The sequence below is a fragment of the Hydra vulgaris genome, chromosome 02, assembly GCF_038396675.1.
Source record: "Hydra vulgaris chromosome 02, alternate assembly HydraT2T_AEP".
Classification (NCBI taxonomy): Eukaryota; Metazoa; Cnidaria; class Hydrozoa; order Anthoathecata; family Hydridae; genus Hydra; species Hydra vulgaris.
Genome location: NC_088921.1, coordinates 11,796,800 through 11,811,850, shown reverse-complemented (window position 1 = coordinate 11,811,850; position 15,051 = coordinate 11,796,800). Strand labels below are relative to the sequence as shown.

At 26.3% G+C, this 15,051-nt stretch overlaps 1 protein-coding gene across 1 annotated transcript in view; it reads left to right on the top strand.

The window, feature by feature from the left end:
- Positions 1–15,051, top strand: part of LOC136076743 (NACHT, LRR and PYD domains-containing protein 3-like) — a 70,105-nt gene that overhangs the window by 49,243 nt on the left and 5,811 nt on the right. The window contains exon 5 of the mRNA XM_065790145.1: positions 12,736–14,079. Within this exon, the coding sequence (XP_065646217.1) occupies positions 12,736–14,079 (1,344 nt within the window). The remainder of the gene's footprint in view (positions 1–12,735; positions 14,080–15,051) is intronic.

Below are 15,051 nucleotides of genomic sequence, written 5' to 3'. Positions count from 1 at the left end.
TTCTTGAGTTAGTGTTTTGGAGCTATAGTTTTACGAGAGGGGGTTGCATCAACAAAAAAATTATATATTTAAAAAATTATACGGAGAGAATTTGTTTTAAAAATACATATCAACATGAAAAAAACACATGTCAAAAATTCATTTAAAAAAAAAAAAATACATGATGAGCATACCAGAAGTTATCCTTGGTTTTTAAAGTACAAGAGAAGATTTCAGATTTTTCAAGAGCAAAAAATTCTGTAATCAGAGGAAGTTTTTCAATCAAGACATTAGATCATATCTCAATCATAGTTTTGTCAAACAACTGAAAATTATAAAATACCTGCATTTTATTTTGTGTTAAAAATTTTGCTCACTACACGGTTTTTTTAATGATTAAGTTTACATAATCATCAGCTTTAATTTTTAGTGACAGAGATTCTCATTGTTATGAGGATGTTTTTTTGGATCTCTTAATGCTGGTGAGGCCATAGTCCTACTCTTTCGAGAACAATTTGCAATTTCCATAGCAAAAAATATTAAATTAAAATGGCGTAAAAGTATATACCAAAATTTATATTTAAATAATAGCATTTATTCATTCAATTTATAAAATTTTGAAAAAATTTGCTAAAAAAATTGATATTTATTAAGAACCTGGAGCTTGCATGTCGATGAACTTGGCTCAGTTCACCGGCGCTTCAGGACCTCTCCTATTTTTAATATATATTAATGATCTATCTAAAGCTTTTTAACCTATTGACAATTATGTTAGCTGATGATTTTAAATTATTTCTTTCTCATAATAACATCATGAAACTTTTTTACAACAGGAACATTGAACTTGACAAAATTTCTGAATGGTTTAAATTAAATAAATTGTCATTAAAGTCATTAATTGTCATTAAGAAAATTAAATACATTCTTTTTTATTCTTATGGTAGAAAACATCTGCTGCCTAGTAACATTCCTTTTCTATATATGGATAGTAAAATTATTAAAAGAGTTTTAGTGATAAGATTTTTAGGTGTAAAAAATTTAGATAAAAATCTTACTTGGAAAAACAACATTGCTAACTTGTGCAGTAAAATTTCAAAGACCTTAGAGAAAATTCAATTTGAAAAGAAAAAAAAAAAAAAAAAAGATATTTGTTTTCCTCAAAATTTACAATCATATAATTACAATAATATACTAATAATAACAATAATAATAATAACAGTAATAACAATAATAACAATAATAATAATAATAATAATAATATTAATAATATATAATAATAGTTAATAGTTGGTAATATGATAATAATTTTTCTTATAAACCAAATACTTCAATATACTACTTTAAATTTGTGTTGATATTACAATATTTGTAAGTTGTTACCTGATATTAAGGCATAAGTGCCTTAAAACAGTTTGCTTTATTTATATACAACTATTTTAGCAATTTTTGTTATTAATATATAAAGCAATTATATAGCAGTATTTTGTATAAAAAATGATATTCCAATGTTACGACAGCAAAATTCAAAGTAGGCTACTGAGTAACACGGGTGCCAAACTATTTATTTTATAATAATAATAACAAAAACAATAAGAATAAGAATATCTATAATATTATAAATAATAAAATCAAAATATAGTTAATAAGAATAAATATAAATTATTGATAGAGGAAGGAGCCACTCATTTGGTATCACTCCTTTGATCATCCTGATCAAAGGAGTGACACCAAATAATTATATTAATAATATTAATTTAAAAAATAATAATAATAACAATAATAACTTTATACATTAACTGAGCAAAGGTAACAGCAAAAATAATAGGATTTATAATGGTTTTAATAATAATAGTAATAACAAAAACAGCAGTAATGAAAGTAATAAATATGACAAAAACAACAAAGTTTCTATAGAAATTGTAAAAAAAAAAAAAAAAAAGAAAACTAAAGGAAGTTAATAATGATAAAAAATAAAAATAAAATTTTCTTTAGAATTTGTTTAAATTTATTTTGTTTTAAATAAAGAAATGCCATTAAATTATTTTGAAGTTTTAAAACTCATTTACAATGCACACAAGACTTCAATTTCATTAACTGATGCACTGATGTGTAATTGAATTCTTACCATACCTCAAAGTTGTATAGCGAGGTTTATTTAGTTTTCCATTATTCATGTTTCTAGTTAATTGTGATTGTATAAATCGAGATTCAGTGAAAAAGGTTGTAATAGTGAAAGGTAAATTTTTATTAAGGGAGTCCCTGCCAGTTCGATTTTGGGCCAAAAATGTTGGGTGTTTTAAATGCCTGGTGGGGACCTTAAAATTTATCCTATAAAAGTTTATATTCTTTTAAATATTAAATGTTGGATTGAATATTATTCGCATAAAAAAAGCATGTTGAAAAAATTAAGAAATTAGTCTACAGAATCTTCTGAATTTGGTGAAAAATCCAAATTTTCCTTCACAAAAACCTATTTTATAACTTGTTGGCGTATAAAAAACGTTTTTGTTTTTTTTGATAAACTTTTTCCAGACACAAAAAAAACTATAAATTGGATACTTTTTAAAATAGTGTCAAATTAGGTCTCGAAAAAACTAATTTGATCTATGGAGTATCCTGCCCCGGACACTAACCTTAATGGCCCCTTGCATTAGAGCGCAATAAATTTAAAATCCGGAAATTTGATCGTAAAATATTATTATTGTATAAACCAAAATACTTAAACAATAATTTGAAATTTAACAACTACTTTCCAAAAAAAACAAAATAATTAAAACTAATAAAAAGTAGTCTAATATTTTTTAAAATAATATTCAAAATAGCTGAAATTCCAAGACTAAAAGTTTGAGCGTATTTATTTGAAGAATAAAACCTGAAAGAAAACTTACCTCGAATAACTTTTGCAACAAATAAAGAATTAATTCTTAACTTTTAGTTTAAAAGATCTAGAAACAAGTTAGCTCTGTTCAAAAAGTTTATGGGTTGTACAGATAGGCCCGATACATTTGCAAAATTCTCCAGTCTTGTCTATTGCCCTGACAACTGTATTCTTTTGGCAGTAAAAAAATCTTTGTTAGACGGAGGTTATAAAGATGGATTATTAATGGATAAATCTTTAGGGTTTCATAATTTCAATTTATAATAAAGTAGTAAAAATAAATTTTTATAATCCTTTGAACTTATTAAGGTAGTAGATAAATAAGGTTGTTTTTTTAATACCACTCTAATTAGTTGTTGTTTTTTTTTAATTGTTTTATTTTATGTATGGGTTTATAGCTAAATAATATCATAAATATAAGGTGGTCTGAATAATTATTGATTAAATAAAATTTCTTATTATCGAACAATAAAACAAATGTTTAATATGATGAATTGTTGTAAATGTGTCATTAATATTTTAATTTCATTTAATGTATTATCTTAATTTTTGCAAGGAGAATATCACTCGTTTAATCGGTATTTGGCAGACATTAAAGAAAAGTATGAGTAAGGACTCTAAAGCAGCAGAAAATCTAGATAAGAATTCAAAAAGAAGGGGGGGGGGGCGGTTTTTTTTGATTGGTAAAGATAATATTAAGAAAATCTTAAAAAAATGAGCCTTGTAAAACTTTCATATGCTGATATCAAATTTTTAAAAAACCAAAAGTCGCCTTATGACTTTGAAGAGCAAAGACATAAGATATAAGACTGTATGCAAAGAAAAGAAGCAGTTAAAAACTTGTAATATTAAACATTTACCCCAAGTAGTCGAATCAACTACAGAGCTAGAGCTTTTCTCAGACATAAGTGATATTAGTACAGAATCAGATATTTCTTTTGATTTAGCAACCCTGCCCAAGTAATCGAAAACAAGACTTAGGGAAAGGTTTTGTTAAAGATATTGCCATGACATCAGTATCACAAAATGTTTCATCAAGAGATCTAATCCATGTATTTACAAATTTAGGTTCAGGCAGAAACGTGGCTGATTTTTCATTGCATTATTCAACTATTTGGCGAGCTCAAAAAAAATCTCATCGGAAAATGCTAAACAATATAAGAAAAATGTTGAAATTATTACCGGCAAAGCAATTTTGCCCATAATAGCACATTTTGATGGGTAAATTATCAAAGATATCCCCAAAAGTAAAAATCAAAAAGAGATCGATTTGCAGTCTCAGTAAATATTGATGGTAAAATGAAGCTTTTAGGCATTCCGGCTATTTATCGTGGTATTGGACAAGCTCAACATGATGCTTTAGTAATGTACTGAATGAATATGGAATATGTGATGACATAAAAGGTTTATGTTTTGATATAATTGCTACAAACACAAGTAGACTTTCTGGTACAAATATCAGATTTAGTTATAAACCAAATTCAATTGTACTAGATTTGAATTGGAAGAGACATGTTTATGAATTACATCTAAAACACTTCTATAAAAAACAGTGCAGTGGAAAAACTAAATCTCCAGAAAACTTAATGTTCAAACGGTTCCAATTAAACTGGAATGACATTAAAATTAGCATTGGCTCTTCAAAGTTTGTAAAATATGAAACCCAATCTATTGCTAACACTTTCTTAGAAATCCATAGATTAGAAGCTGTAAAGTTTTGCGAGATGGCTCTAAAGGAAAACATTTTCCCCACAGGAGAATGCCCTGAAAGAGTTTTGCAAATTCAAGCTCCAGGATGTGTGTCGCATGCACGTTTCATGTCCAAAGCTATTTATTATCTCAAGATTCAGATATTGAGTTCGCAACTTTCTTATGAGTTGACAAGTAATCAAAAGAAAGAAGTGCAGTCTACGGCCGAGTTTATCTCAATCTTTTATTCTGTCAAATTGAATTTGAATTTCTGTTGCAGAGAGAGATATTGCAAAAATGCTTTTCTCAAAACCCGCTCCTAAATTTTTTTGGCATTCCTAGAAAACATTTTATATGCTTTATATTAGGGTTAGCCACAGTATCATATAAATTTTCAAGAGTTAATTCTTATAATAGCTCCATTGAGTATTGTTTCTCTTTTTCATTTTTTTTTTGTAAACAAACAAATTTTTTGTTTAACATAAGCATATGAAATTTTCTTAAAGGTGTGAATTTGCACACCTTTATAAGTTGCAGTATTTGTAGAATTGTTCTCAAAGACGTGTAATTTTGAATAAGGCCAAGTATATTTTTTGAGTCAAAATTTCAAGTTTCCATGCTGTAAATGTTAAAACGAAAAGTGTTTCAGAACATAAAATTAGTTTTAAGCAACAAAAAAATAACCATCAATATTCTTTAATATTTCTAGCATAACTTTTGTTGTTTAATTTCAAAGTAGTTCAAATTAGTTTTTGTAATTTGATTTAAATTTGTTTCTGTAACATATCTGAGCTAGCTTTAAGAACCAGGAGATAATATAAATCCTATGTATGGATGCTATACTATCATAGGTAATTTGTAGAATGGCTGTGTTGGCTGGATGTAAAAAATTGGTTTTAAACAACAAAAGAAATCTTTAATATCTCTAGTATAACTGTTGTTTGATTTTGAATTTATTCATAACAAAAGTTAAATACTTAGATAAATTATAGTTTTTTAAGTCTAAAAGTCATATCATGCAAATTTTTATTTTTAATAAAACTTGATATATAATAGTAATAATTTCAATAAAGTATTTATAATGTATACTCTTGCATTTCATAGACGTATTCATATAGAGACAATATAGACATGTTTTATTAAAGTTATACAAATAGGAAATCAAAAACATTTTTTATACGCCAACAAGTTATAAAATAGGTTTTTGTAAAGAAAAATTTGAATTTTTTAGACCAGTTTTAGAAGATTCTGTAGACTAATTTCTTAATTTTTTCAACATGCTCGTATTATGTTATTAATATTCAATCCAAAGTCTAATACTTAAAAGAATAAAAAATTAGGATAAATTTTAAGTCCTGCCTGCCTTTAAAACACCCAACATTTTTGGCCCAATAATGACCCTTAAAGTTATAACTTTTTTTTTTTTATGCTCTAACTTATTTTCATATAAATGGTCAATTTGCAAATCGATTCATGAGTTGAATTTCAAAAATTGATAAAATGTGAAACACCCTATTGTGTAGTCATTAACCGATAGGAAAACATTTTATATGCTTTATCTCTCCTTGAAGAAAAAATAAAATAAAGCTAAAGAAGTTTTAAAATTCCAGTTACAGTACAAATAAACATCTTTCTATTAACAAATACTTATAGCAACAACACTGACTTGTTTCACCCTTCATAGAAGGACTTAAATGTATAGACGTTAAAATATCTACGTAATTTTTTTAAAATAAATTCACTTAACTAATGTAAGTAATACCTTTGTTAGCTCTCACTTGATCAACTAAAGAAAATAAATCTTAATTAAACTTACTTAATATAAAATGATATAAATCTGTCTTACTAAGAATTTTAAATTTCTTCTTTTTATTATTGACAATATAATTTTAAGTAGGACCAAAGTTCTTGGCTTATTGTATAAAATTATAAAAACCTATTGTTTTACTTTAAAGTCAACAACAACATTTTAAAAAACTGTTTCAAGCTTATCATCATTTGAAAAGTGAAGTAAAATATGAATATGTGGCAAACCACGCTTTTGAAATTCAATAACCTGAACATGTGTTACAACTTTCCCTAATACACTGTGCTTAAAAATGTCGTTGAAAAGGTTATTTAATTTGAGTTTAAATACTTGAGTAACCAAGTCAGGGCTATCATTTGCTGTCTGACCTTGATATAAGTTTTCAGTTATCTTGCGCCATTTTGGGTTGCAAGTGAAAGTAATAAAAAGATCTAGTTTACCATACTTTCTAATTATAGCCATAGCATCTTTAAAGTTTTCTTTTAAAGCTCTAGGACTTCCTACATAAGTTGATGGCAAAATTACAACATGCTCCGGTCTAACATTATGATCCTTTCCGAGGTTGTTTACATGTTTGTGTAAGGCATCATACTGCTCGCTTCTCAGTTTGTTTTGGTTATTTCTGGTGAAAGCAAGGCGCTGGACTTCAATTTTAACACAGACATCAACAGTATATTGTTAAAACAGTTTTTTGCCATAAAAGAAAAATAATTGTCTAACTGATAGTTTATAATTGTAATACTGAGAGAATGTAACATGATTCCTAACCAATGAAGCACAATCAGGGTTGAAATTAATTGATTATGCCTAAGTTGGCAGACATGCTTGATATAGTTTTAATTGGATGACCTCTTGGGTAAATAACAACTTCCCTGGACGCAGGTGGTGCACCGTCTTTACCAACAAATACAACTTCATTATGTGAAGGGAGGTGATAGCAACGTCTATCTTGCCCTTCACGTAAAGACATTTTTATAACTGATGCTGAGCGACCTTCTAGAGCTGCTCAATGAATTTTTTCATTTTCGCTTCAGCCATGTTTTTAAATGCAAGAGCAAATGGGTTCTCTTCACTATAATAGTTTGCAATTGAAACATTATTTCAATTATTTAAGCAAAGATCATTACCATGTTGTTGCATTCTAAAATTTACTGCTGCAAGTGGATCATAAATGTATAGTTGACAATATGTCGCTGAAACATCTTGATTTGGCCTAAGATTACCTATACGATGAAAAACTTGACCACATTTTCTAAAACATGGCGGCCCATGATTCATGGGTTGAACTACATTAGTTTTAAATGAAGCAAAAGAAAGACAGTAGTAAACGACTGGGACTATGGCCGGGGCTAGGTTTGATAACACATAGCCGCGACCGGGGCCAGGTTTATGACCAGGGCTGCATAAATATTGATAGATCCTATAAAAATGTTATTTTTAATTAAAATTTACAACATGAATTTTATTTAAAAACAATATTTTGTAGGCTTTATCAATTTTAATGCAGCCCTGGCTGGGTTTATGACTGGGGCTGCATTAATATTAATAGATCCTATAAAAGTATTGTTTTTAATTATAACTCATATCATAAATTTTAATTAAAAATAACATTTTTAAAGGACCTATCAATATTTATGCAGCCCTGGTCATAAACCTGGCCCCGGTCGTGGCTATGTGTTATCAAACCTAGCCCCGGCCATAGCCCCAGTAGTTTACTAAAAGACAGGCATTATAATTTCTAATATGTTTTAGAAAATTCAGATTGGCATTTCTATTTGCATAGTTTCCTTTAAATAAATCTTGTGGAAATGGTGAAGGTTGTGACAAAACTACCTTTCCATTAAGGCATATAAAAACAACAAAAAATGTGTTTCATCAGGAAATTTCTTAGCACCACAATGCTGACAAATTTAATTCATTTCTCCTAAATAATTATTATCTGGAATAGTATTACTTCTTGCTATACAATGCATTCTTTCGTATCTAGCAGTGATTCTAGCATTTTGTCAACTAATAATTTCATCTCGCCAAAGTCTATCTCTTTTATTTTTGTGACGATTAACTCGCCAAACCAAGCTCTCCCCATTCGGGTTCAAATTATTTGCTGCTTGCCGAGCATCATTTCTAGCATTTTGTGGATTATTAATTTCATCTCGCCTATGCCTGTCTCTTTCATTTCTGTGACGATTAACTTGCCTATAACCATTTTCATTTTCTAAACTAATATCTGCTTCTAGCCTAATATCATCAATTTAAACTTCACTTTTAATTGAAAGTAGTAACAGAAAATCTTAAATGAGTCATGAAGATTGTAACCTTTCCTATATAATTTTTTTTCTACTTTAAATAGCACACCTAAATAGTTTTTATATATAACAAACTGTCATTTAAAATAAATTATACAATAATTTTATGACTTCAAAAAAATATATATCAGCTAGAAGATGTTTTAAAAAAAATTAGCAAATAATAAAAAAAATTATTAAAAAAGTGCAATTCTAATAATAAACATACTGCTAACACAGAAAAATTCGTTAACACAGAAAAAATCGTTGTAAACCCTTTTTTGCAAACTTAAATATTATTTCTTCAAAAAAATTATTAGTAAACATTTTGAAAAAATTCACAAAACTATACAATATTTTGTTCTTCTATACCACTAAATACATCATCTGATAAATCTAAAGTAAAAAATGTAACAAATAAGTAAATAAATAAGAAAAACATTACATACAAATAACGAAAAAAAAGGGGTTGTGATTAACCAGAGTAGTAGATATAAAATATTGTTATTTCATGTTAGCTTTTACAAAATAATTTATGCTGGAACATCATGATTCTAAAATATTTATAGCCAAATCATGTATTAAACAGCACTAAAGACAAAAAATCAAATTGAGATAAAATATATTGTATATATGGCAAAATAATTTATCTTGGCTTTTAGTGAATGATTAAAAGCAGTGATTTTTAATAATAAAAATACCTATTTAACAATATTTATCATTTTTAACAATAGACACCAATGTGATGGTAAGCCAAATCTCTATCAACTCAAAAGATAACAAAAAACAACACAGCAACACACAACAAAAGCACACACTTCAAGTTAATATAGTATGCAAATAGCATAACCTAAGTTACATAGCTTTCATATATAACAGAACATAAGTAACAACATTACGCAGAGTGTTATTAAAATACATTATTATGTATTTTTAGAATAATTAATAATGAAGGCTTGAAAACAACTAGACCTAAAGCAATAACAGTTTGACACTAAACACTGCCGTGTAACCCTCTGTTATAAGTACATCACTTGGTTGGCAAGGTTGAAAAACTTGCTTTACATGTTTACCAAGTCATAGCTCTTTAAAAACATGGAAACAACATAATATAAACATTTGTACCAACTTTAAACACAATAAATGTGTTTAAATATGTATATAAGGTTAAATATATACCTTATGTACATATTTAAACACATTTATAAAACAATTATATAACACATACTAACACATACACAAACAATAAAAAAACACTTTACATAATTATAAAAAAACATTGATAAAACAACTAAAAAGTACATATTACCACATACACGTACTTATCAAAAAATCATATAAGCAAACAATAAACATGTGCAAAGAAAAATTTTTAAATGATGCGGGAAAATTTAAAAAGATTCAAAGTAAACAAAATAAATAAATACAAACAATACTCTTTACCTTTTTTTTTTTTTTTCATAAGAACTGTAGTCCTCATAACAAAATTTAACCTTTACATACAATAACATGTGACATGCCATGTCAGTGTTGGCACAAAATTTTAATTTTTTTTTAATTTTCTGAAAAAGAACAAAAATAGTTAATAGCATCACAGAAATTTCAAAGTAGTAATAACCAATTTTATGGAAATAGCATTAGTATAACTTATTTGTTGCATAAAAAATAATAAGGCCTCATCCATACCCCTATTTTCCTCATGCAATTATATTATAGATGTGAACCGATGTGTGAAAGTTTTAAATCTTTGGTTTCAATTTAAGATTGTTTGTCTGGAAAAAAAATTGTTCAATGTATGATAAAAGAGTGAATTATTGACTTTTAAACATGGTGGATTTAATGTTAAGGTATGGGGCGAGAACAATCAAATATTGTTTGAGAAAAATCAAATATTGAATAGAATGACTTAGCCTCCCTAATCACAATATCTCTCTCCAATTAGATTTTTATGGGAGGAATTAAAAGTAATGTCAAAAACTAATGCCTAATGATGCATAAGATGCGGAAAAAACTTATTATTTAGTGGCATAAAATTGACTTTAAAAAATTGGATTAGTCGTTATTGTTCAAGAATATGTATGTTATTGTTACTAAAGGTGATTAAAAAGCAAGTAATATATAAACTAATCTAATGGGACTTTATATTGATTTTTTTGTAAACCTAATAAATATTAAGTAACATATAATTCTGGTAGACTTTGCTTTAGTTTTTTCTCCTGACAGTAAAGCTTTGATATCTTATTTCAAAAAATACGACCATTCAAATAATTATGGACAGTAGTGTTTATGTGTGTGTGTGTGTGCGTGTGTGTGTGTGTGTTTGTATGATTTAGCAAGTATATATATATATTTTTCTCACGATTTAAAAAAAAGATTTTATATTAAAAGACTTTAAGAAGTTTAATGTCTTAACCATTTTTACAATTGTAAAAATGGTTGAGACATTGGGCACTATATAAGTTTGGAGAACTATGCAGAATTCTTATAGGAATGGAACAACTCAACTATTTACTGAAAATACTACAACTACTAAGTACAAAAAAATAAAATATTGCAAGGCATCAAAGGACCAAACGGGTTTAGTTCATTTTAACTTTTTTGCAAAGATTATGGTTTTAGGGTATACCATGCTACAATTCAAGCCAAAAGAAGAAATAAATCAAAAATAGGAATTTTGATTTCTATATTAAGATGTTATACTAATAATAACAACAAAAATAACAGAAAGTTATTATAACTATAATAAAAACATGAACAAAACTAATTAAAAGTAATGTAATTATTATAACAACAAATTATAATTGTATGTTGGTAATTAAAATAATAATACTATTAAAGAATTTGTCTAATCAAATTATTCAAACGAGTGATACCAATTTTTAAATATATTATTAATAATAAGCATATAGACAGAACATATAAAAAATGTAAAAAATAAATTTTGATTTAAAACTTTGCTTGAAAACTTTTTTGCTTCTCAAAACATGTAAAATGTGACTAAGCTTCTTTTAGTAAAACAATCTTTAATAACAATAATAACAATAAGAAATTTAAGAGTATGTTTTACTAATAAGAGATAATGTCAAGAAGGTAGAATAAATTATTTTTTCAAAATATCTTTGTCAATGACCTAAGAAAATTGCTGAATGTTACCAAACTGTATGTCGATGATACAGAAATGCTTTTAAAAATATTCTTCTTAATTCAAATTAATTAAATGAGGTCTTAACTTTTTCTTAACTTCTCCAATATAACTTATCACAATGTGTAATTGTGCATTATGGCCATAACAACAAAGAGTATTTCATATCATAAAAACAGTATGCAGTTGAAAGAGTCAGATATAGAATGATTTGCAATTTCAGTTTGGTCTTCATTTAGTATTTACTTAACAGTCATTAGCTGATTAGTCAATAAAGTGTATTGAATTTTTTTTTGGATTGATTTTTTTGTAATGTTGCTCTTTTTGTAGTGTTTTGACATTAAAAAAAATGTAATCATAAATAGAGTTCCGTTTAAGCAAGAAGCAATAAAAAGGCTAAATAGCCTTTTTATTGCTTCTTGCTTAAACAGAACTCATCGCAAAATGTAATAAGAAGTCTTTGCTAAAAATAATAAAACGAAAATCTAAATAATCTAATAAAATTTTTATTTTATTTCATCCAAAAAACCACAAGTATTTTTTACTCAAAATGTACTCAAATGTCACAAAATGTACTCAAACCCACTCAGACATAGCAATGTGAAATAAAGTTTATTGATTTTTTATTTTGGATTGATTTTTTTATCATGTTGCTTTTTTGGTGTGTTTTGACATTAAAAGAAATGTAATCATTAGCTATCCAGTCTTTTTATTGACACTTGCTTAAACAGTACTCATCACAAAATGTATTAAGAAGTCTTTACTCAAAATAATAAAACGAAAATCTAAATATACACTTGGTTAAGAATTCAAATTAATTTTAAAATCAAATTTTAGAATTAAAATGTAGAATTCGTAATGTATACTTTCTGAATTCAAAACTATGATATCTGTGCATACTAAAATATTTAAGATGTGATGATGATGATGACTTTGATCAATTGTTTATATTTAGATACATCAGAGATGTGCACAGCACTGAAAAATTATTATCGTGAAAATTATGGGAAAATAAATGAAGTACAACCACCGTTAAAAGTACCTGTAAATGTTGCTCTGATGGATAATTTTATTGATCTATGTATTGTTGATGCAGTTTATACTCAAATGGATATTGTTTTTAATTTTGAACGAAAAAATTTTCTTGAAAAGCAAATGAATTATAAACCTATTCCATATAATGAAATTTTTATGAAAGAAAAGTCTGTAATATTAATATCTGGAGTAGCTGGTATTGGAAAAACATGGTTGCTTCGAAAATGTTTGCTTGATTGGTCAAATGATTTAATTTGGAAAAGTGTTGAACTTGTGTTTTATTTGGAATGCAGAAGGCTTAATCAATATCCAAATATTCCTAATATCAATGAATTACTAAATGTTTTCTACAAAGATATTTTAAATGATTTCAAAATTAGTAGTCATCCTGCACTGTTTATAATTGATGGATTAGACGAGTTTAAATATTTAAATGAGTTAATAAATCGCAGTTCAAGTTGTAATTATCCAATCGTTAATGCTTTAAAAGAAATTCAAAAATACAAATATTTAGTTGCTGGTAGAGTTTATGCAATTGATCAATACCAAAGTATACCTGCAGAGCATAGTAATAAGTTAACCATTCAAATAATGGGATTTAACCAAAAAGGAGTACTTAATTATATAGAAAATAATGTTAGAGAAGAAAAAAAAGATGTTGTAAAAGAAACTTTAAACAGCTCTCCAATTGCAAAAGCCATGGCATCTGTTCCGTTTTATTTATGTTCCATGTGTAAAATTATTAGTGATTCAAAAAAAATAAATAAAAATTCATTCTTAACAATGACAAATTTATATGCAAGCATTTTTTTATACTTTTTTCAAAATCACATCATAAAAACGAATAAATTGATCAATAAGATAATTGAAGACGATTCCAATAAGAAATATATTTTAAATATTTGTAAAATTGCATATGAATTGTTTGTTGAAAAGAAAGTAATTTTTTCAGAAGAAGAAATTCAAAATTTTATTATTGATTTTGATAAAATTGAAAGTAATCTTTTTGGATTTATAGAAAAGATTGAAACAAATGAGGGATGTTATTATCAATTTGCACACTTAACAATAATGGAGTTTTGTGCATCTGTATATGCATATAATTGTTTAAGTAGTGAAGAGATTATAGCCAATAAAAAGCTGGAGAGTTGTTTATCAATGATTTGTGGATTAACTAATAAAAGCCAAAATAGTTTATTAAAATTTCTTGTTAACTTAAATCCTTCAAAAAATGGTTCTAAAGAACTTTTGTACTCTAATTTAGGTAAGTTCTAATGCGCATTTGAATCATTGAATAGAAACATGAAGTTGCTTAATAAGATATGAAAAATATATAAATTTGTACCTTATTTTTTCTAAAAAAAAATGATATTTCTGTTAATGCAAATTATTTTGGGGTAAGTAGAGTAATTCTGTCATTTCTAAATTTTTTCTTGTTTTATAATGTTATCATGCATATAATTTATATTTATTTATTTTTATAATACTATAAAAACTTGATGAAAATCAATTAAATTGTTTTTAAAACAAAAGAAAAAAAAAATCGTTTTAAAATAAATATTGAGTTACTTATTAAATTTTTAGGCTTTTTAACTTTAGTATTTTTTTCAGTGTTTTTTACTAAACCAAAAATAAGCAAAAATTGTCATCAGTAATTATAGTTAACAATAATCAAAGATTATCAACAAAAAAATATATATCAATCTGAAAACAGATTGCAAATTAATAATGTTAAATCATTTTTAATATTAGCAATTTTAAATAACCAGAGTTAATGCAGTTCATAGCAAGCGTTGTTTTTTTTTACCTAAGTTCTCAAATCTTGTTTTATAGGTAAGAATAATGTTTTTTAATTTGTTATTTGAGTTATTTTTTAGTTCAATTTGTTTCTTAATAGGTATTACTTTGGTAAACTAAAAATAATATACAAGTTTATTATTTTTTTTAACAGTCCACTTAGTAACTCTCGTATTTCACTTTTCTTCAAGTGACTTTAAATATGATAATGACTTCAAAGAAAGATAATACAAACGAAAACCGCAATTATTATTTTGTTCCAATTTTTTTTATATATAATATTTTATACAGAAACTTATTTGTTTATGTTCTCTAGCACAGTTTAAATTAAAAATCACATTTTCAAGCCTTAAACTTGATTTATAGTCATTTCATAAAATGCGATCAAAAAAATCTTGATAATAAACTATTGTTTGCAATTCGCTAGATTCTCATTTTA